This window comes from Dermacentor andersoni, chromosome 1 (genome assembly GCF_023375885.2).
Source record: "Dermacentor andersoni chromosome 1, qqDerAnde1_hic_scaffold, whole genome shotgun sequence".
Taxonomy (NCBI): domain Eukaryota; kingdom Metazoa; phylum Arthropoda; class Arachnida; order Ixodida; family Ixodidae; genus Dermacentor; species Dermacentor andersoni.
Window position 1 is genome coordinate 31,088,271 of NC_092814.1, and position 23,986 is coordinate 31,112,256.

At 44.7% G+C, this 23,986-nt stretch overlaps 2 protein-coding genes and 1 long non-coding RNA gene across 10 annotated transcripts in view; 1 reads left to right on the top strand and 2 right to left on the bottom strand.

Moving 5' to 3' along the window:
- Nucleotides 1-155, bottom strand: part of BI-1 (Bax Inhibitor-1) — a 42,598-nt gene extending 42,443 nt beyond the window's left edge. Inside the window, exon 1 of one of the 3 annotated variants that reach the window (XM_050194240.3) lies at nucleotides 7-155. In XM_050194240.3, coding sequence (XP_050050197.1) covers nucleotides 7-59 — 53 coding nt within the window. In that variant the 5' untranslated portion in view covers nucleotides 60-155. The remainder of the gene's footprint in view (nucleotides 1-6) is intronic. The other 2 variants (XM_055061287.1, XM_050194241.3) reach the window with 2 other exon arrangements.
- Nucleotides 156-241: 86 nt separating this feature from the next.
- LOC140215558 (uncharacterized) lies at nucleotides 242-9,704 on the top strand. The gene is made up of 2 exons (XR_011892444.1): nucleotides 242-782; nucleotides 9,420-9,704. It is a non-coding gene; the product is annotated as an uncharacterized lncRNA (long non-coding RNA).
- Nucleotides 1,809-23,986, bottom strand: part of LOC126546133 (guanylate kinase) — a 218,800-nt gene continuing 196,622 nt past the window's right edge. The window contains exons 1-8 of one of the 6 annotated variants that reach the window (XM_050194247.3): nucleotides 14,773-14,929; nucleotides 13,372-13,506; nucleotides 13,203-13,244; nucleotides 13,014-13,110; nucleotides 12,794-12,932; nucleotides 11,049-11,133; nucleotides 8,806-8,891; nucleotides 1,809-3,235 (exon numbers count right to left, since the gene is read on the bottom strand). In XM_050194247.3, the coding sequence (XP_050050204.1) occupies nucleotides 3,170-3,235; nucleotides 8,806-8,891; nucleotides 11,049-11,133; nucleotides 12,794-12,932; nucleotides 13,014-13,110; nucleotides 13,203-13,244; nucleotides 13,372-13,506; nucleotides 14,773-14,785 (663 nt within the window). In that variant the 5' untranslated portion in view covers nucleotides 14,786-14,929 and the 3' untranslated portion in view covers nucleotides 1,809-3,169. Of the gene's footprint in view, nucleotides 3,236-7,967; nucleotides 8,647-8,805; nucleotides 8,892-11,048; nucleotides 11,134-12,793; nucleotides 12,933-13,013; nucleotides 13,111-13,202; nucleotides 13,245-13,371; nucleotides 13,507-13,751; nucleotides 13,931-14,772; nucleotides 15,002-23,986 lie in introns of those variants that run through there. The other 5 variants (XM_050194244.3, XM_050194242.3, XM_055061290.1 and 2 more) reach the window with 5 other exon arrangements.

The following is a 23,986-nucleotide window of genomic DNA, read 5'->3' on the forward strand; positions in this document are numbered from 1 at the left end:
ACTTACAGTCTGTTGTTGAAAGAGTTGACGAATGCGTTCATGTTGAAAGTCGCCTCCATTTTCTCCAGTCGCAGCACGGCTCGCACGACTCAGACAGAAAACTAAATAACACGTCAGCCCAGTCGGCCCTCAGCCTATTCGCAGCGGTCGAGGATGTTGAGCGACGGTGCTGCCACCGCAGTGCGGCTTTTTTGGTTACGTTTTTTGTGCGCCCGGTTGCTGGCGTCATCGCCTCGTGCGCCGCCAGAGCACCGCGACATCCTCGATGGATGTCATTGGATTGCAAGTGATACTTCCGTATACGATTGGGAGCTCCGTTTCACCCGTTCTTTAAGTCGTTCTGTGCAGTTTGGTCAGGTGTGCTGGGTATTTTCCGACATCTCAATACAACGGCTCAGGCCATTTAGCACCGCACTCGGTGTGCTGAGTCAACACATTTTCTGATGTAACTACTCGCATATGTTTCCTCTGGCGAACCACGAATTGTTTTGTTGCCTCAAAACACAAATTGCATGTTTACAGTTTACTCTGCGTTTCTTTCCTTCCTCGGTAATGTTCCGCCGAACAGCACTACACCTCCAATTCTGTGAGTTCACCAAAAACGTTAAATTGGACCAAGAATGCAAAATATATTATTTATATGCTGGCATGTCCTTGCTCTAAAATCGATCTGCGTTGTCCCACGCATGTGCAACCATTTTGCATAGACTCCGAGATTCCGGCATGGTGCGCCGTTATCTCATACGTCATAACTGTGGCGTACTGCGCAGTCTCCGCTTCAGGTAAGTAGGCTTAATTGCGCGTAATAATACTACTGCGTTAGCCAATGCAATTGGCCAAAGGTATGGATTGCCGAAAACACCCCTATAAAAGCAACTGCTATTACAACGGTGTATCAGAAAACGTTATCTGATTGGCAATGTAAATTTGCAGCAAGATAAACATCTACAATTTTTTTTATACCGGTGTCACACGGCCACTTTCGATCGCGATCATGTGCGATTGTATGGAAATTCTCGGCCGCGTTTCGCTCCCTCGCGTTGCTTGCGCAAATGAACCAATCGCGGCCGAGAATCCGATCCGGATTGGGTTTGATCGCGATGTGCCGTGCGACACCCTTATAATATTGGCGACATGCGAGATTGCCTACATTGTTGCTGCATTCTCATCTTACCTTGAATATGGTAAACCGTACTGAAGGTAAGATAACACGGTAGATGGACTACGGAACCCACATATGTAGATGCAACAAAACTCGAGCTCGTTTATATGCGTTCTTGCCGTTTTCAGTGATGCTGAAGATACTGGCAAGCATTAAAAATTTTGAAACTGGCACATAAGGGGCTATATAGACGATAATTCATTGCCTATTACGTTGTACAAAGCATTACAGAACGTTGCGGTTTTGTCTCCACTCGTAGCGACTCTTTGCAAGTGCTTTAATATTGCAAGCAACACAAGTATTAAGTAAAAGCACATCATACAAGAAAGGGCAGACCTTCCCCTCCCCTCCAACTGCTTTTTCTTTTTTAAAAGACCGCACCGGGGTGTAGTTGCAGTATAGAGGATTAGGTATAAACCAACGTCAGTTGTACAACTGCCGCTATAACATCAATGTTATAATGGAGAACTCAAATTTGACTGCAACTTTCAGCAAAGCGGCATCCATGTGCTACTGACGGTACCTTTGTAAAGGGAAAGTGACTATACCTGTGCATTCGTGAGGAACTTCACTTATTGCTTGCTCTTGGCAATGTGAGCAAAGGATGAGAGAACCTGCTTCAAGAAAAGCACTCATACGAAATGAATCACGAGGATGTTCCAGAAGCTGTTTATTCAGTGTACACATCCAAGCCAATATTGTAGGAACATTAAATTAACAGGTGTGCTCTAAGCACAACACAATGTTTTCCCTACCCACTTGCTTCTAAAGCAGTTTCTATCTGAATGACTGTTACCAAGACAGTTATGGCTCACATTGTGCTGTGACCTATGAAAGCTCTGCAAAGAGGGAACATGGTGTAGACCATGCATCATTTAAACATATGAACAAAGAACAGCTGTGCTAGCTGGTCAACACACATTCTTCAAGTGGCATATATAAGTGCCCCCAAGAAGAAAATGCAAAACAAGCACATCAATTGTTTTGGTCCAAGGCCAACAAAATATGTACATTAAAATAATAGCCATGGTCAATAAAATGCAACAAGAATAGGGTCATGCCTTGTTTTCACCAGCTCATTACCATGCTTTAATGTAGAAGGAAAAAAAGAAACGAACAGAAGGGGAAACACACTGGCCCATTAAAGGTTTGCTTTCACCACATTGAACCCATGACCCCAATAGCTTAAATTAAGTGAGATTCTTGAATACACACACATTCATTCTGCCACACATGCAAATCATAGAAATGCAGCAACATTGTCAGTCTGAAATCTGACTCATGAGCCACAATCCATTTCTAGTTTACACAAAAATCACAGTGCATGCACACTTAAAGCTTAGTACTAAGTTTCTGTAGAACGTAACACAATACACAAGCTACAGAAACAACCATTAGGGGACTACAGAGTCAAGCCGGTTATAATATGTAATTAAATGTCACCAATCCGAATAGGAATTGTCCAAGGCATACAGTAACAAGAACTTGTTTGGCAGAAAACAAAGCTCGTCCACGTAGCAGGTGCAGCACTTGTTCTGCAGCAACACTCTGCACATGATCACTGGTAGCAGGATCAAGAAACGCATACGACTGAGCTCATGCTTGTCCCCCGCACCTACACAACTACAACATACAGTCAGTGTACAGACACATGGTCAAGATTCTACTCAAGCCTTGTCAACAGTATCACAAATGCAGTGTGCACGTACGAGTGTCTCACAACATTAGACTCATGAATGACTCTTAAATAAAATGGGGGAAAAATGAATTATGAAAATAGGAATAAAAAGGGAGGAAACAAGAACCATATGTTCTGTCATCAGTGGTGTCTTACGCAGCAGCCCACCCAGATAGCATTAAGATCAGTACCAATGCTATACAGAAAAAACATGGTTTCCCATGTGAAGTGTGGCATTTGCGTCGCAGCAAAAATGAATCCACAATAAGTTACAGGCAACAGGAATATGATGCATGATGGTGTGCTGAGTCCACAGATGGCATGTGCGACTAGATCTTTGGCTTCTTCTGAAGCTCCTCCACTTCCTGGATAATAGAGAAACCCATACTGTACTCCTACGCACAAAAAAAAAAAAAAAAGTTCTGTTTCAATCAAGGTGCTCCAAGACATGCAAGTGCAAATACTGGTAAAAATGTTGCAGTCACTTAGCAAATCAAAATTATTAAGCACTGACAAGAGTTGACTCAGGGACCCCAACTAATTCCAAAATTCCACAACATCAGACAAGCATAGAACTTAAGGCACTCAGCCACCATACATTATATATTGAACCTAACAATTGAGTGCAGAACACAGAAGATTTTCAAAAAACATGTAAAAGCTATAAACATGACAATACCTATACTGCCTAGTATAGATTTTGTGCTGTGTGTGCACTGTTACAAAATTGAAATTTCCATTGTAAACTTCATTACTACAACAAAACACACTCGCAGCACTGAAACACATTTGTCTACAGATTATGCTCCAGATTTTCTTTCATGGTTTCTAAATACAATGCACATCACCATAACCCAAGTTACTGAAGTTAACAAAGACATCTATTCACTAAGCATATGTACGGATTGCATAATGCCAGGGCCGTTTGCTCCCTTCAGCTTATTTCAGTACCACCAGCATATGCCTGCTGTTTCCTTGTTCCGAGCAAGGCTGTGCCCAGTGAGCTTTTTCTTGAATTGTGTAGACAAACAAGAACGAGTACAAGCAACCACACATATTCAATTATTATCACGTTTTAAGGGGATCTGCGCTAGTCACGAGGATAACTGCCACTGTGGGCGGAAGGGATGTTAATGTACAGTAAGGATCTCCTGCCTAGTACATTAAATAAGGGATTATTTGTATGCACGTGCCACTATATGAGGACAACTTCCTGTGGCAAGGAAGGTAACGATACAGACGCAAAGCACATGCAAGAACACTCCTGAAAATAGTCCCATATTCTCATCCACATTAGTCTGAGTTGGGGAAGAGAAAACATAAGCACCGTATCAGGCCTGTGGCATGTCTCGTATCCTAGCCTTGGGGTGTCGCCACCGTCAAAACGACGACAGCGCACCACTGGCAGTGGTAATTGAAGTCCCAGCTAAGCCTTTGTATCATATACTTTCTGACGCTTCATACCAATATTTACACAAAAACATTTCTCTCTTAAATTTAAAGCTATTTGAAGCAAATTCAGCTTAAACCCTGAAAAGCTTTAGATCGTAACAAGCTTTTGAATGGGTAACGGCAAGAGAGAGGGTAGGCAGTCTGGACCAGAAGACGAATAGTCACGACGGAATTCGCCCTTGTGAAAGCTATGTGTTTATGCTCAATTTGATCTGCAGTTTGTTCAATATTGTGAACGAAGTGGTGCGACATCTTCAGCTACAAAAATGGAGGAACTTTAGCAACATACCAGACTGCGACGGCTTTATGTGGCTGGATGTATTTTTTCATTCAGCTGTTTGCTTTATAGTGCCTTGAAAGTGTGTGTATCAAAGCGGCAGTGGTATAGAAACATCCTAACACAGTTTAAGGCACTGCTGTAGAGTGCTGTGTGGTACTACTTCGCTCTGTCTTGTATTCGTGGAGAGGAGCTATATGTGGCGTCCAAAGCCCACCTAACATTTTCATGGTTTCCAGTGCCTGTCATTGCATATAGCTCTTGATCAGGTGCACCCTTGCCACTGTAAATTCAATTCAGTGCCCTTAATGTTGGCAGCATTTGGTGAAGCCTTCCTGTAAAGCTTTTCATAGACATCCAAAGACACCTGCTCATAACACTGCAGCAGACATTTGGGGGCTTCACTGTGTGTCTCTGCCTCCTCTGCAACTCCATCAGCGCTGAATCCCCCACCTACCTACCTTGCCAGAAAATGTGCTTACAACACAACCTAAAATTTTTGCCGGACTAACAGCAGTTGCACTAAAGCCAGTATTTCACATAGCAAAACTGCATTATACGCAGTTAAAAGTTTACTTATAGGTGGTTACATTACAAGTGGCCTATAGTGTACTATCTGCACTTGTAAGAATCTATTTAAATGCCCATCCATATTTTGATGCTTTTGTTTAGCAAAGTAAATAAGTGAATCCAATGTGCTTCAATTTTAAGCATCCTACCAATGGGAAAAGTCTGAAAATTTGGTAGAAATAAATAAATAAATAAACTTACATTCAATTTAATAGTGCATTTGAGCGACCACTAGGGAGTGGACTACCTGTGCTGCCAAAAGCACTTGCGTGCTAAGGTTGTAAAAAAATTGACAGCATTGCGGCTAACTTGATGAAAGAAATTCAAATTTGCACTAGTCTAAAAATGTAAACCAAGGTCTATCTACAGTGTACAGAAAGAGCAACAGAAACAACTGCATAATGAAATAGGTGATAAACATGTGGGAATGTAAAAAGGCATCATCACAATGTTGCTGTAATAGAAAACATCACCCAGTTTCACTGACCTGAATACAGAACTGCTGCACAGATCATTGCATAGTATGCGTATTCAACTGTACAAAGGAAGCATTCACAAGCTGTCAATCTACTGAACTCGCAGTTGCCAGAATGGCTGCCCCTTTTGGCACGCTAGGTGGGTTTTTGCAATGTTCAGAAAATGGGCATTTTTAATCTATGTTATGCTTTCCCTATATACCTACCTATTATCACAGTCAAAAGTTTTTGGGCTAACTGCAGTAAGCAGCTGCTGTAAACGCTATTTTAGAATGTTCTCTCGCAGTACTTAAGTGGGGAACACAGGTTAATCGATTTGCAGGTGACAAATCAGTGCAAGCAGATGGGACACTTTTACGCAAGGTGATGAATTGATGGAACAGTGAACATCAAAGTTTTCTGAAAACTGGTCTGCTACCAAAAAAATGCTCCTAATTTTTAGTATGTGTGCACTGACGATTCTATAAGTCCTTGGATCTTTAGTGGAACTGGCATTTTGCAGGCAATAGAAAGTCCAGGAATGAGACTGTACAAGCATAGCATTCGCTTGCACTATTGTGATTCACTGGCACCGCGCTTTCGTCAGCAGTCAACCACTTGGCAAGGCGGGAACACCAATTGGACAACACTTACTCGGCGACGTAGGAGGCAAAGCGAACCTTTAGGAAACGAGCGAGACAGACTAGCAAGCGGTCCTGCCTGTATGCACCTAGCATGAAAGTGACCGGTCTGACACTGTCAAACTGGTCATATATATGCAGCAATACTGCACATATAACTCAATATAGGGTCAGCCCTGAAAACATTTTCACCAAGCTAATATGTAATTTATTAAAAGAGGAAAAACAAAATTAGCAAAGCATGCATACAAAGTGTGTCAAGTTTGCCTGTTGACGTGTGAGCTGTGCACTGCAAGCCAGAAGTGCAAAGTACTTAAGGGGTCCTGAACCACCCTTCGGGCTTGATGAAAAAAACAGTCTACGGATACCATATGCCGCTGTGAACGTCTAGGCCAAGTTTTGCAGTCGTACGTAACGCGTGGAGCTCGCAGGTGGAGCGCAAAGTCACCTTTCTATCAAGCGCTCTTTTTTCAACAGAAGCCTGCTCCTCATTCTCTTCTGGACACTTTATTTTGTAATAAAGCGGGTTCCCATTCGCGGCTATTATTGGCCAATAGCTGATGTCAATCAAGAAGGATGTTTGGATTGATGTGCTTCTTCCTACTGTTACTGTATATATTTACTGACAAAGTTCAATAAATAGGCTGAAGTAAACAAAAATGCGCTTTTGAATTTTGATAATAATTATGTACTTCGGAAACAAGCCGGCCATCGTCTGCTCGGTAGCGGCCACCCGCATAGGAATTAAACTTTGGCCACCCCACTTACCAGTGGCATAGCCAGCAGGTCTCGCTCATTTCGACTAGTTTTAAAGACTCAGCTTCAAAAATGCACAAGTTGGATGTACTGTACCATCAGTCGGTCAAGCTGGTAAAGGACAAAGCCCGTCTGCACCATGTAATATGGTCAGATCAGCACATTCACACGAACACACACTCAAGCCCTGTCGTGCACAAAGAAAACTGAGCATATGCACTCCAGTTGCATGTACCTACGGTCTTCTACGTAACGTAGGCACTGCAGCTGCCGTGGTGTGCCGCCACAAGTCCACTGGCTAAGCGCACTGCGGCTGGCTGAGGGCAACCGCGTTTTACTTGCGTTTGGCGCATCCTAAGCGCCAAAATCGGAAGTAGTGGCATCTTTTTAACATCTATAAGCAAGAGTTTGACGTAATAGTTCTGCGGAAAATCTCAAGGTGGAGAGAAGTAATTAATAAAGGAAAAATGAGACATCCACCCCAATGTAGTGTGCTACAAAGGAAACCCATATGGGTTCCTCGAAAGAAATTCCTCACAGTTGAAAAAAGAACTACGAGGCTTTTCTTTCGAAGAACCCGTATGGGTTTCCTTTGTAGCCCTTTGCCGTTTCGGTGGATGTCTCATTTTCCCTTTATTAATCTAAAAGCAAATTTGAACTGCACATCACGGTAACATTTAGAAAGCGGAGCGCTGTGGGCATGCCCCACTCCGTCATAGCCTTCGCAGTGCAAGGCATTAAAGGAACAGGAGCAAGCAAAGAGGGTGTTTGATTGCCAGTAACTCTGCGGCTGAACACACTGAAGTACTTTTTGCGGCAAATTATTTCTGAAATAGCCTACTTTAACTTCAAGGGCATTTCTCCTCTTCGATAAAAAGTGGTTTAGGGGGCCCCTTTAAACCAATCTTGGTAGTCAAGCGTACCAAAGTGCACAACTTCCCTGTACAATATTAAAAGACTAGAGCCAAACACAAAATCAGATTGTCATGGTGGTACAGTTAAATATTTATTTCACTCATACACGTCTGAATATGCAGCAACGACACAGCAACAAAGAAGCAGCAAGTGAAATGTGAAAGCAACAAATATTACCGATGATCTGCGCATAAATAAACTATGAGAAGGCTACAATGCACTCGGTGCATGACAAAAAAGAATGGTTCGACCAGTCTCACAATGCAGACCACAAACAAGCTTTGCTTCCATCTTACAATGAGTATGGTCAATGGTAAAGAGAAAACAATTTTTTGTGACAATGCCATGAAAATATGAAACTAAAACAGCGAAAAAGTGACCCATCTAGCACTTCACAATGTCGCCAATCAGAAGTGAACATAAAAAGTTTAGCAATTCAGAAGTAATGCCAACATACTGAAGTGTTACAATTGTGGCAAAGCACAGTTACAATCGGACCAGCAGGTTGTTGCTCCCAAGTAGACAGTTCTTTTGGTTCTGGAGCCACAAGTGGAATAGTCCACTTTCTTTGAGAAAGTGTAAAATGTTCTGCTGCACTGGCAGCTTTGGGGGTCGTGTATTTTATTCCACATCAACTGTCCTTCAGGTGTTGGCATCCCTCATCCATCAGATCATAAGGATGGTGTTGAATCCTCACTGACGGGCACAAACTCTGGCAGCTCGGTAGCAGTGAATGCCTCCTATAGTGCAGCAAAAATGATGGCAGGGCCTTTTTCCGAAAACATATGGCAGAGAAACATGCAATGACCCTATTAACATGCCATGCTTGTTATGTCATGCCAAATACTTAGCTCCATAATGTTGTTGGGATGCAAAATTGTGCAGTACAAAAATCCTACCTTTATGAGGTAATCTCGGAGCTTGTTGTATGCACTTTTGAGGTTGTCATTGACTAGCAGAAGGTCAAAGTTGCCCTGGTTTTCACCTGCAAATCAGAAAAGATGCAACCTGCATATACAAATTGCGCACGGCAACTGCAACACAAGTGCAACAGAGCAATACCTCTTTTAGTGTTACCAGATTTGTCCTAAAGCTTGTTTTGACTAGACAAGCTAAACTTTAGTCACAGGTTCAACAACTTGGTATCTTGGAAGTCCTTACACTATATGCTTATTCCAGTATAGAATTACATGCATTTTATCTAGTGTGCAATAACGTTTGGGCAGGAGGCAGTTTTCTTTCTGATAGACATCACTCCAAGCACAAATTGCCAGCCCAGTCATATACAATAATTGTATGCATAGGCAAGCCTTTGTTCCTGGGTTTTTAAATTCTCAAAATTTGGAGGCAATGCTTTGAGTTGACAATCGGGGAGAAGTATTTTCCCAGAAACCATTCCATCAGCTAACGTCTGTACATCATTAAAATTTTTTTGAAGACATGCCTCAAGGGACGAGTTTTACTGTCGCACATTTGTTAAAATAAATTATTGACATTTTGTTCCATTTTTCAGCAAACTTTACGTAATAAAGCGCCTCCATCATATGTATGCCTTCTGGATGTGTGATGCGGTTCCCGTCGCACTCCTGAAACTAAAGACCTCTGGATGGACAGTACGAGAGCACGGCGAGTACGAGAGTACAGGGCTTTGGGCCTTAAAACATGCCACAAGAACTCCTTCAACACCTTCCGCACCACACTAATACCCCAAATGCGGGCCAGAAGTGGCTAAACCCCTGTTTCCAACATGTTTTACTTTCTCAAAAAGAATACATTCACTTCCACTTGCGCTGTCCCATGGATTCTGTGCTGCAATATACCAAAATCCCGGCTAAGCACCGAGATGGAACTCGGCTTGTCCACGGAATTGACAGAAAACACGAAGTACCACTGACGAGCTCAGCTCATCCTTCACCAATTTTACCAGAAATGCGCAGACAAACCCAGCTCGTCCAAGGCATGAAAGGGGTTAAGTAACATGCAGTTGGCCTCACTGTGCAGACTCCACATACTTTTAACATAGGCTGTACATGCTCATCAGCCAGAACAAAGTAATTTCCAAGGGTGAGAAAACATTCTTAAATTTATGTTGCACATGCAAGATACAAAAACCTTTTTTTAATATGGACCTTCGATAGCCAAATTTCTGCACCTTAATGGAATTTCTGTCTAGCAGACGTGTTCCTATGGGTGGGCAGTGCAACCCGGACGAAGGACGAGAGGAAGTACACAACACGAGCGCAGCAGACATCCCATGCCAATATATTGCACCATTAGGAGCACGTCATTTCCTGTCTGTCTTTCAGAGCAAAGAAACGTCTAATAACAGGAGAACTATTTTTTAATGGCTGTATTTATTTTCAAGATAAAAGTTAAAAAGTGGAAGAAAAGGCAAACACAACTCTTGGAAACCACATTTACAGACTCCTACAAACTGAAAAAAAGTGGCATCTGCTCTTCTAAGTCTGTGGCCAATTTCTGCACATGTATGCACTTCAGAGTTGGAGGGTATGCATGATTAGTAGTCTCAAGCTGATTACAACTCAGATTTTACAGGATGGTCTGTAGGCTAATATTCGATCAGCAGATGCCACCCTACATGCCAATGTTATTGGTTTTTTTCGCACACCAGCTGCGAGGTGTGGATCTTCCTATCACCTCTCCCTCAAAAAACACCTGAGCCATATTCTGCTGGAATTCAGCACATAGATCGACCTCACTGAACTAACCTGACCTTACCATTGATGGCGCAGCCGCCTCCATAACGCTGCTGAACAACCCCTATACCCTGCCTAGGCCACAGAGCCATTCCTTCAGGAATTAGAAGTTTTATTCATTCATTCCTTTCCCAAATCCATACCTGAGCAATAAAGATATACTTCAGCAATTGTATCTTTAGCTAAACTTGCTTGCATACTAACTAAATATTCCCTGTATGTGGGATCTGCGACATGCATGCAACCTTGTGCATGAGCACCAGCAAATGCAAAGCCAAACAACTTTCACAACTGATGCTGTAAATGGCACCAAAATTGCACAATTCCAGGCTTTTGTTATGTAATGTATAAGAAATATTTAGGTGTTCCCAAAATGTAAAAGTACCCTCATGAAATTCTGGGATATTCAACCCTGAACTACCTACCATAGGCAATCTCCTCACTAGCTCTTGCCAGGCGTCTACTCAAGCTCTCTTCACTTTCAGTTCCCCGACCTCTGAGCCGCTCTTCCTGAAAGACAGGGGAAGGGGGGGGGAGAGAAAAAGACAACAACGACAAAAAAAAAAGACAATGTCAGCAGCTTTTCCAAGACTAGTCAGCAAGCCGCACTGCAAACTACTTGAAGGCATGTTTCTACAAATAAGAATGCAAACACCACCAAACAACGCTTACTCACTTGTGACCATGGCAGGTTAAACTTATAAAAGCAGTTGCTCCAAGACTATTTATCAACAACTGCCAATTAATAAAAAATACATACCAATTATTAAAACCCATTAGAATGTATGAACAACAAACTTTGGGTGATCCAATATATTTAGAACACAAGCAGATTCAGCAACTTGGAACAAATATTAATGTGTTAGCATCAGGAGTGCCAAAGTGGAAAAGTATGTTTGTCAAGTGTGGGAAGCCGGTCATGTGGTAGAGGTGTATATATAATCAGAACCATATAAATCCAGCAAGCATAGGGGTAATTAGCGGTGGTTGAAATTGCAATGTGGAATATTATGAAGGGGAAATTAAAGTGGACGAAAAGATAACGTTTTGCCGGTGGGAACCAAACCCACAACCTTCACATTACACGTGCAAAAAACTACCAATTGTGCTACAGCAACAAGTTATCTTTTCATCCACTTTCATTTCTCCTTTCCTTTATTATTTGCTACATCTAAATTTCAACCACTGCTAATTACCCTTATGCTTTCCCTGGCTTCACTGCCTGCTGGATTTCTATAGTCATGATTTTAAAAAATTTCGCTCTTCTGTTTCTGTTCTCAATCATTTAAACACACATACTATATATATATATTAGCGCGACTGACAGTGGCCTGCTTCACACCACTGTCAATTGCACTTCACTCCTCAAGAGACAGGACTCCTGAACAACACTTTGCAATGTGGCGATCACAGTTTAAATCATAGACCTGGGACCTCAAAGAGGTGCAACGTAATGCCAATGCAGTTCTATTGCATTTACAGCTAATTCACCACTGATTATCTTTGTTCACAGAACGCCAGTTATACAAGTGAATGAAGTACCATTAAATCTGTAAAAGCACTGGCAACAAGCATTTTAGGCTGAATAACGTTCGACTCTACAGAATATATATCGGAGCCAACTATGAATAGCAAATCGAACTAAACAAACATGCAGTGTAAATTAAAATTCTTTTAGATGATGGTAATCATACTTATAACACTGTTATCCCATGCATATGAATGGTGACATAACACTGGAACATACCAATAGAACTAATCAATGCCAAGGCTATGTTTACAACTTATGACAGGGATAATGCACAAGAACAGAATCAGTAAATGGTTCATCTACGGCTCATTCCTATAATTTATGGAAAGCAGGCGCATTACTTGCTATACAGGTTTTACAGAAGCATTTAGGCTCAGGTCAGGACATTCTCAACGCTTGAAATTGCAATGAAAACATCTCCGACTAGGCACTCAATTCAGCATAACCGTGCGACGCACGAGTAAAAAAAAAAATTTATTCACGTGCATTTTACACAATGCACTTTCTATAGGACTGACCTGGCATCCCAAAGCACTGCCTGAAAGGCACCACTTACACACTAGGGGAAAAAATTAAGACGCTACAAGGTGTAAAATAGCAGCGATGAAACTTACTTCAAAATAGTTATGGGAGACTTACAAGGGCCTTCATGCTCGGAGGCTTGACGAAGATGTAGCGGGGATTCAGATCTGTGTTCTTTATGTTCTTCACACCCTCAATTTCAATGTCGAGGATGCAGATTCGCCCTTGCTCTTGAACATCACGCACGGACTTCTTACTGCACAAAATGAAAATATTTTTTCCCCCTTCAGACTGCATGTTCATGAGCGGTGACCTAAAAGACAAAAAACTGGCTTACCTGGTGCCATACAAGTTCCCAGAAAACTCCGTGTACTCGATGAATTCCCCCGCCTCGATGGCCTGTTCCATTTCGTCCCGCGAAATGAAATGGTAGTCTGAAAAAGGTAGTCGGAGCAATCAGGCACATGTCGAGACGTGCTTTTATAGAAGGCAACATTGTCGGTACATCGTAGAACGAAGCTCTTACCTTTGCCATTCACTTCACCGGGCCTGGGCTTTCGGGTAGTATCTGGTGTGCACAATAGACAGAAATAATAATACCGAGTTATTCTTGCGCACTGTGTACCCCGTATCGCAGAAGGAATGCGGGGTAATGTGCTGTATTAGAATGGGACAACGAAGCCGGTCGTACTCACGCGACACACTCAAGGCGAAGTAATCGCCGAAGTCTTTCAGCAGCTTCTTGAGCAGCGTCGATTTTCCACTACCGGATGGCCCACATATGACAAGCGGGCGCAGGGCCGACATGTGTATCAAGGTGGAGAGGCCGCCTGCAGAAAAAGTAAAAAAAAAAAAGAGGGGCAGACTATAATACTTGACGGCAAGACTCCAATATCGACACTACGAGGAAAAGAAGGCGTACGTGGCACACGCGGTAGCAAGATCCCGTATATGCACACAACAGTAGTCTAAGCAGAGCTCCACGTATGCATGCCTGACTGACGCAAAAGACGGAGGCGAAACGCATTTAATCGATTCATTCATTCTGAGGACGCGGAGGGAAAAATCACATTACCTGTATGGTTGAGCATGCTGTACATTTCAGTTTAAGGTGGTGAAGCAGAGAAATATGACTAGACACAATGAGGCAAGTCGCCGTAGGCAGCCAATAAGCAGAGGGACGTGGAGGATGGTGGATGCTTGCCGGTGTAACAATGTCCCAAGATGCCAGCCTGCTAACGACAATGGATGCGAACTGCGAGCGCAGCGGCCAGATGGCAGCACAAGCTGCAGAGTTGGAAGTTGGGGGCGTCGGCCGCAGTACAGTGCACTAGAAGTGTAGCCGCAGCAAGGCAATGTGAGCTATAGCTGCAGCGTTTGCACGCACGCATTAGTGCTTGGGAATGCGCGATGTGGTAACGCACAAGGCGTTCAGGAAAATAAATATTCTTCATCCACTTCATCACAACCAGGCGAGCCCAAGTGCGACTTCAACTGGCATGGTGAATAAAGTTAAAAAAAGAAATCAGGCTTGGGTAGTGCAGATCATGGCTCATACACACATATTTATGTATCCTTGAACGCTTTGAACTTGCTCTAGACGTTTCGACCATAAGCTCCCACATTCTAAACCTGTGTCCAGCAATCAATAAATGCCGCACATGACACACGACGACGCAGAAATCTGAAGCTTTGCATCTTTCCCGGAGGTTAAAAAAGAATCAGCGCATTAATTACCCTCAACCACGTGTCATCACATACGGAAGCCATGTTGAAAGGAGCAACACTGCGTATGCTCCACTTAACCACCGTCTGAATGAACAAGTTCCGTTCGCCCGTTCGACAAGCGCCAACGCGAATGCACGTGTCTGCCAAACATACGAGGGCAGATAACGCATATGAAATTCGTCATTAGCGCGTCGAAGTCAAAACTAAGTTCCCTCCAGCGCCTTAATGCCAGAAACACAAGGCCACAAGTTTCCTCATAGGGCCAACCAATTAAACCGGTCCACTACTTTAACAGCAAACTTGTATACTCCGAGTATGGCAAGTCCACGCGTGGACATGCCACGATGAAACAAGATAAAATGGCCAACCTTTCATCCTCATGTTGATCTGAAAACCCAGTCCGGGGCCTTGCCGAAGAGTAGGAGGGAGAACGGGCACCGCGGATAAACCTCGGAACGAACGGAACGCACGGGCAACAGTTGGAGCTGCTCTGACGGGCTGGCCAAGAGGGTCGACATAAATGGCGCCTTATGTTGCGCAAGCAAGATAGCTCGTGGGACCGTCAACGAATCCCGTAGCACCAGCGGGTAATAGGGCGCCGCCTATCGTTGCTTTCCCAACGCGTCCACGCCGATCCGCACGCGGCGGTCGAGAAGGGCCAAGAAGTCTCACGCAGCGTGCCAGACCAGCCCGGCACAGTCGGCGGCCACACCCGCCTCAGCGTTCCGGGCAGTCCCCTCGCTCGTGATCCGAGGGGGGCAGGCCCTCTCCACCTACGTTGGCGTAGGGGCCGCCGCACCGCTCGACGCACTCTTCCCGTTCGAAAGAAAACGTTCTTCACTCAGCACGACTGCGTCCCCAATGCGAGGATGTTAAATCATTTTACCTTTGTTTTGTCCTTTCTTCATTAGAGGAGTAGTGGCAGCCAGAAAAGCACCCTCGCGTCCTCCGATCTGTCCTACAGCTGGAGAGACTCATTCTGTCTTGCACTCATCCCTTCTAAAATTGATCCATCACGTTGGTTCCCTGAACGCCCTTATTTTTTTTTCTTTAATCGGATTATTTCTTACACTATAGATATACCTGCACTTTATTCTACTTGCCATTGGGCATAAGCTATTCCATGTCGGCTGCAACTCGTGGATCACCTCCGAGAGCTCCACTCTATTGAGCAGCAAATGACGCATCGTATATTATACCACGTAATTAACATCTAGCTCTAAAAAGAAGCTGCAGACTCCAGTTTCTATTTAGAGCCAAGTCTTACTTATGCGGTATAATATATGATGCGTCATTTGCGGTCAATCGAACGACAGAATCTACACGAACTTTCAACTCCACATTCGTAGCTGGTAATATTAAACTATACAAAGAACTATTCAATTTACAGTTCTGTTACAATGTTTTATATGGTCAGGGGGCCATGACGTGTTGACACAAAGCTCACTATAGCAGCCTAAAGTGCGATAAATAGCAGGCATAACAAGTTGCTATGTTGTGCGGGTTACACGTCGGACCGTTTTTGCATCAGCTGCCTAATATAACTACTCTAAATACATAATGAACAGTGAACAATATATTCGCTTTGCTGCTGTCTCCGCTAATAATAGAAAGCTTCACGGCATTGGCGTAGCCGGGGGAGATGGGGGGAGGTTAGGGGGTAGAAACCCCTCTCCCACGTAATAGAAAGTTCCAGGAGGCGAGCTGAGAAAGCGCGACATGGATGAAAGGGAATGGTTGATTATGAAAGCAAGCAGCCCGGAAAGAGGTGGGGGGCGGGGAGGTTATGAGGTCGATCACCTCTACCATGCACACGCACGAAACGTCTTTGCCGTCGCGCCAAGAACAAATATGCTAAAGCGGCGGCTTACTACGCCTCCATATTAGCTCGTGTTTGATTGTGGAAAAAGCAACTAGATTTGCGCTTGTTGAAAGGAAGAAAACTTTGCCGGCCACACTGGCGATGGCTGACACCTGAACATTGGCGAGAAAGGGGGATAGTACAATGAAGAGGGAACAAAGTGGAGAAAGCACAGAGGGCCTATACACAATAACGGCAGTATTAAAGCGAAGCTTTCTTTGCCTCTTCCTTCAACTTTCTCACTGCTGCTGCTGCTGTCCGGCACATCGCGTCGGGGGTGGTTCAGAGCGTGTGTATACTGTAGTGCCCGGCGGCCCTTCAGAGCGGGGAATGCCACCACCTGCGACATGCAGTTGTCTCGCTTCACGCTACGATTCTTCACACCTGTCAGTAGCCCAAATTGGTCTGCCCCGCAGGAGCGAGGGTCCATGCAAGGCTACGCTTCTTGTCACCTGTCAGCCGCACAAGCTGGCATGCATGACCACGCCGGGGATTGGAGTCAGCGTGCGTTCCCCCTACTTTCCCTGTTTCTGCCCAGCGATGTGCGTGCGTTTCCGACTGGGCTCACCGATACCTTCGGCGCACCGAAAGGAGCCCCAGCTCACAGAGAACATCGGCGCACCGAAAGAGGCAACCAGCTCACCGACGCCGGGATTGGTCTCCCGACATCGGATTGGTGGAAACCATGAATAATGACGACGCAGGCATAAAAAGCGGATCCAGACGGCTGAGGAGGAGGACGCTCATAAACAGCGTGACTCGGACATGCTAAGACGCTACCATAGTGTCCTCCGATAGTTGGAGCCGTTTTGTAATCTCAACCATGTACCCTTTTGAATATATTCCTTTTTCTTCATTCTCTTAAACGTTGCTCGGAGACCTTTCTTCCGGCACCATCGATGGAAACTTCGTTGGCAGCACGGACCCCCGACTCCGCAACAATACATGACAGGAGTGCTGCAGAGAAGAAAGGTGACGCGAGAAACTCCTTTGGACATTTGCACAGCGTTGAATGTGCACAATATCCTCTGAAGCTCCCTAGACGTCGCCACATTAGCCTCTTGACACCTGTAATTACCGGTGACCCTCCAGGAAAGCACTGCAGAAATTGCAGCGCTTACCTTTCTACTAATGTGCAAGTCCAGAGGAAAGCTAGATAGAATGGTAGAGGAGGGGGAAGAGGAGGCAGAGTATGGGTAGAACCGAAGAAGTCGCGAAACGAGTGACTAACAGCCTTACCACTCTTCACTCGCAGTTCTCATAGGATGGGGGGAGGGGTGGGAGACGTGGAATGGAAAAGGTGCCGTGAGAAGACAAGACAGCGGTTGCAGAGAAACAGGATAAATTTAAATTCAAGGGACGGTACGGTACGTTTTTGCTATGTTTGAAAAATACACCATGTACATATGTCAAGCGCACAACTTACGCAGGGCGTGCAGAAGCAGAGCCGCATTAAAGCGCATTAAAACCGCATTACAGCCGCATTAAAGCGACACTACGGAAGCGGTCACACGTCAAATCAACACTTTGCCCGCCGCGGTAGCTCTGCGGCTATGGCATTCCTTGAGGTCGCCGGTTTGATCCCGACCGCGGCAGGCGCATTTCGACGGGGGACAAATAAAAAGCGCTCGTGCGCTTAGATTTAGGGACACGTTAAAGAACCTTGGGGGGTCGAAATTAATTCGTAGTCTGCAACTACGGCGTGCCTAACAATCCGATTGTGGTTTTGGCCCGTACAGCCGCATAATTCAATTAAAGTTTAATACAGAACAAACACAGTGAACGAGAGCCACATTACCATCTGTACAATAAAGCTAATAGAAGAGGGACGCAAATTGACATACGCAGAGAAGTACATGTAGGCAAGGCGAGCGCTCATCTTGCCTCAGTATGCTTTGTCTGTACATGCCTTAATCTGAACCCCCTCTTCTAAAAGCTATGTTTCACCAACAAGCCCCACAAAAAGTATTCAGGCGGTAGAACTCGTGGCAATGTGCGCTTGCATGGTCACAACGCGCGAGTCGAAAGAAATGCGATTGAATTTCATTATGAAAATTAACCAGAAGACCTCCACGGTGACCAATAACGTAGTTCTACAAGATACACGGCAACGTCTGCGGCAAAGAGTACATTGGACAAACAGACACATCATTCCAATAACCGCGGACATCAGACACCTCACTTCTGGATACCCTTCTCAAGACACCTACGCTTGCCCTACCATAGTTGGGAAGAAGGCAGCGTCTCTCTCCTACAGTGCGGCTTCCGCAACACCCATGACCGGAGACAGCGCGAACCGCACATTATACGTACTTTATACAGCGTTTCTAAACTCTAACCTTGTCGCGAGTGGCTTTGATTGCGAAATAGTTGCCAACATATTCGACCATAAGGCTGCATTCTATTCTGTTCCCTTGCTTGTCCTTTTACTAGACTAAACCACGCTTTGAATTTCCCACGTTTTCTTATACTTCACTCGCGCGAATCATGAATTTATGAAAATGAGAGACTGTTGGGCTAGTTGGTATAGCACCACGTACACTTCAGCGCAAACCACACACGTAGACAGAAAGGCCGGAACACAGTGCCGTGCCCTGTCCTTTCTGTCTTCGTCCGTGTGTGGTTTGCGCTGAAGTGTACAAGACGAGTTTATTAGCGGCGCGCTAGCAGGTGGTTTAGACAGCCGCCATAGAGGTGATGTGAATGATCGACTATTTCAAAATATTGCAAAATCATGCATGCAGCGCTTCATACCCTTCAAGACAACGAAAACAAATTCAAGCATTCCCTGGATTAATCATGAAATTTTACAATTAGGTCGTCGCGTTCGCAGGCATGAGAAGTTGAAACGTTCCAATGAAAACGAGGGTGTTGCCTGTTTCAGGTTACTGAAGCAAGAACTCACCAATAAAACGACTGTGACTAAAAACTTTTTTCTACCTATAAGTACTAAAGACCAACCCTCGTAAATTTTGGAACTCCATCTTACCTGCTGGTTCCACGAACGCTTCATTTGTTATCAATTGCAACATTATTAACGGCCCTTTAGGAATTTCGGATTCTTTCAACGAGTACATTCACTTTGTTTTTTCGGATGATAATGTTGTGCTTCCTTATTTCACGAACGCTACTCCGGCTAATATTGATGTGGCAAGAGGTGCAGACGGAATCTGGAACTTTTTAACTTGGACACTATCGGCGTTTTTCACTGGTCGATCTGGAGCGGCCGCCGAAATCCTCGCGCGAGCGCTCGGGTTTCACAAATCCGACTCGGCCAGCGGAGTGCAAAGACGCTCCGCGGAGGATCACACAGGAAATCTGGGTACACGTGACACAAACCGGTTCCGGAAACCGTGCCCGACTTCCGCTCTGTATGTTTCCACGGCAACCAAAGTCGCCGTCCCCCGTGCGTAATTTGACCGCAGCAGTCGCAGATTCCGTCATTTCCATGTCGCGCCCGCAAGGATTGTGTGTGCACAACGTGCATAGAAGGCTTCGTACAGCACCTGCGTCACCTCGTAATCGCTGTAGTCCGAGCTCTCATCGCTAAACGCGAGCTCTGCAGCAGTACCGAACGCAGCCATTTTGCGAAGCGTACCAACCGGGTACCGATTTTGCTTTAAGACGGAAGTGACGCTAGGTGTATCCGCGTCCGGATGTTCTCTCACAACAGGTATTGTTCCTTCATCTTAGAAATAAGCGAAAGTCCTCCCCCTATTTAAATCTGGTAACAAATAACACTTTTGTAACTATAGGCCGACATCAACAACATCTTATTGAGATAAAACGTTACCACACATAATTTATAACCATATATGTAAATAATTTTAAAGTGACGCTTTCTTTGCCTCTTCTCCCGACTTTCCGGGCGCCGACGTGGTGGTCTTGCCGCGCGTGCCGCTGGGTTTCTTGCAACACCACCAGATGGCGCAAGCGTCGACGCATCTCCTGGATGCGTGGACGCGCAAGGAGTGCAAAATCAGCAAGGAGGGCAAATGAGCAAGGAGTGCAAAATGGCCAGTCCAAATTTGAACGCTGAACAGATAACAAATATAGTCACTAGAGTCGAGGAAGAACTTTGCAAATGGCCAAATAAAGAGTGGGAATACAGTGAGCTTCTAAGTGTAATAACGACAGAAATACGGAAAGAGAAACAACATGTTCTTTGGAAAGAAAAAAAGAAACGGGAAAGCTGGTGGAACAGCGAGATATGACAAGCGGTCATCGAATGACAGAAAGCATCCCGAGAGCACAGGCAGGCAAAGAAGGCGCAGTTGCCGCAGGATGAAGTAGCCAGTAAATGGGAAATATACTGGGAGAAAAAGTCTATGGTTCAAATACTGGTGCAAGCAAAGATAAAAGGTGAAAGTGAACGTTACGTTAGTTGTCAGAAATACGTGAGAAAAAGAAGGCCGCACCTAGAGTATTTCGGAACCACATAAAGTTATTAGGCGGGAAGTCAACAACAATACAACAACATATCCTAGACGAAGATGGAAACAAATTGGAAGGGAATGCGGCATTAAATTACATCCGAAAAATAAGAGCCGAATCTTTCCAAGGCAATGACGAGGTTGTTGTTGAGGAAAAAAAGAGCATGAAAGAGGCCCAGGTGGAAAAGGAGCTGGTGCTGACAAATTTCAACCGTAAGAAAGCCGAAGAGAAAATTCCTAAGCGCACAGCCACAGGGCTAGACGACGTTCCCGTTAGGCTGATTAATGAACTACAGGCCAAAAAGTAAGGAAGCTCTGTTGAAAGCAGTGGAAAAAACTTTAAAAGATAGACGAATACCAGACAGTTGGCGACAAAGTAGAATGAATTTCATTTGTAAAGGTAAGGGGCAGAAAGATAAAATTCACTCGTATAGACCGTTGACCATTACATCGGTAATATACAGGCTAGCAATGCAGGCAATCAAACTAAAGCTGCAAGCGCATGGGCAGAGAATAATGACATTTTGGGAGAACTTCAGAATGGCTTCAGAATAGGTAGGCGTTTGGATGATAACTTGTTTGTTTTTACTCAGTGTATTGAAATATCAAGAGTAGAAAGCAGACCGTTATATGTGACCTTTTTAGACATTACAGGGGCGTATGACAACGTAGACCGCAACATTTTGTGGGATATTCTGGAAGGGGAATGCTTAGGTGACGATTGGATACAGCTTTTGAGAGAGATTTACCTCGAAAATACCGTTTGTGTTGAATGGGAAGGGATGAGGAGCGAGGAGAAAGTTGATATCAACAAGGGACTGGGGCAATGGTGCCCTTTATCCCCGCTGCTGTTTATGATGTACATGGTTAGGATGGAGAGGGCGCTACAAGGAAGTAATATCGGGTTTAATCTCTCATACAAACAGGCGGGTACAGTAATAGAGCAGCAGCTCCCAGGTTTATTTTATGCGGACGACATTGTGTTGCTCGCTAACAAGCAAAGTGATTTGCAACGTCTGGCTAATATCTGTGGGCAGGAAGGCAACAATTTAGGTTTGAAATTTAGTGTTAGAATATCATATATATATGTGTCATGGTATTCAGTGAAAACAGTGAACAGGCAGCGGAGATACAGGGCCAGGAAATACCTCGGGTAACAGAATATAGATATCTTGGTATATGGATATACGAAGGCAATATATATATGGAAACACAGGAAAAAACTATAACAGTGAAGGGGAAGAGAAATGCAGCCATAATGAAGCACAGAGCGCTATGGGGATACAGTACTCCGGGGTATGTGGAAAGGTGTAATGGTTCCAGGACTTACTTTTGGAAATGCGGTTGTTTACTTGAAATCAGGGGTACTGTCAGGACTCGATGGGAACCAAAGGTCAGTGGGTCACCTCGCATTGGGCGCTCACGGGGAGACTACAAGATAAGCTGTGCAGGGTGATTAGGGCTGGACAAGCTTTGAAGTGAGAGAAGCTCACAGTAAAATTGATTATGAAGAACGACTGAGGAATATGGAAGAAAGTAAATAGGCTGGGAGAGTGCTGAGGTATCTGTACAGGAAAAACATTGATTCACAGTGGAGGAAAAGAACTAGGAAGCTTACCAGCAAGTATGCGGCCTGTAGGGTGGGCAACACAACAACAAAGAACGTCAAGCGGAAAGTCAGAGAGGCTGAAATAATCTCATGGGTGGCGGCAATGGAAAAGAAACCTGCCATGAGTAGCTACTTAAGAGGAAAATACGAAATCAGGAAAGAAACAATTTATGATAACTCAAAGGGAAGCTCATTGCTTTTCGACGCGAGGTCGGGATGCTTTAGAACACGCACCTATAAAGCGAGATATAAGAAGGTAGAAGAAGCATGTGCTTGTTGCGGTAAAGCTAGGGAAACGATGCAGCATGTTTTATTAGAATGTGAAGACATCTGCCCAGCGGTCGATTTAGGCCCCACTGGCCTCCTTGAAGCCCTTGGGTTCAGCGAGAGCAGGGGAAAAGTAAACATGTCCGAAATAGAGAATAGTAAGAGGCGATTGGAAGATTGGTGGAAGAAAAGTAGGGAAACGACAAAAAAAAAAAAGACGGAGACGTACAAAAGCAAAGCTCGCAATAGGGGGTCAGAAAATGTGGTTGTGGGAGTTCATAGTGTTTTCTTTTTCATTTTTGACTTGGGTATGATATTAAAGCAATATAATAGCAAGAGCTTGGTTGCGCAACCCACCGCCCCGTTCCAAAAGGGACGCTCATAACATCCATCCATACATCCATCCATCCACCCCGGCATCTATTCCATCCGGATGCGTAGTTTGTGCTTATGGCACGTGCTGTGCTTGCTTCCCTATGCGACATAAAAGCAGGTGCTGGGCTGTGGAGGTCGTGTGCTGGACTGTGATAGTGTAAGCATTACAATCGTCCATAGCCTAAGAGAGCGCTTGGAGCGGGCGTCTCAACAGCGTGCTGGCCACGTATGCAGAAGGAGTACGTAAACACACGCCAGCTAAATGGTTGAAAAACGTGCACTCAGCGTCGAGGACACCCAGGCCCGAAAGAAGCGTCGCGCGGAACAGGAGCGTCTTCGCTACGTAGCGAAACGTGGTGCAGACCGTGAATGTATGTATACAATGTATACATACAATTTTGTAACAATTAATTGAAACCCGCCGTGGTTGCTCAGTGGCTATGGTGTTGGGCTGCTGAGCACCAGGTCGCAAGATCTAATCCCGGCCACGGCGGCCGCATTTCGATGGGGGCGAAATGCGCAAACACCCGTGTACTTAGGTTTAGGTGCATGTTAAAAAACCGCAGGTGGTCGAAATTTCCGGAGTCCTCCACTACGGCGTGCCTCATAATCAGAAAGTGATTTTGGCACGTAAAACCCCATAATTTAATTTTTTAATTAATTGAATTACGAACCGCCTCATAATTCAATTAAAGTTTAAGACTTGTGCCACGATGCGATGTGCCTCGTGGGGCAATGACAATGCTCGACTCTCTCACAGATTACGAACAATGACGCACAACAACGCCTCAAGCAAGCACGTCTCCTGTGTGTTCTGCGGTCTACGCAGATAAACAGTAGTGGTGCACGCAAGGTAACGTTCAACATCAATACACCACTCTGGTACTGGACTAAACGCTGAATAAATCGCACATTTGCCGCCAGCATCACAGCTAATGATCGTCAGTCAAAGCAAACATCGTACAAAGCTTCGCTTACATCGATTCCCACAGTGCGCGGGATCCACATATTTTTGTTTCTTAGTTTTATTGCATCAA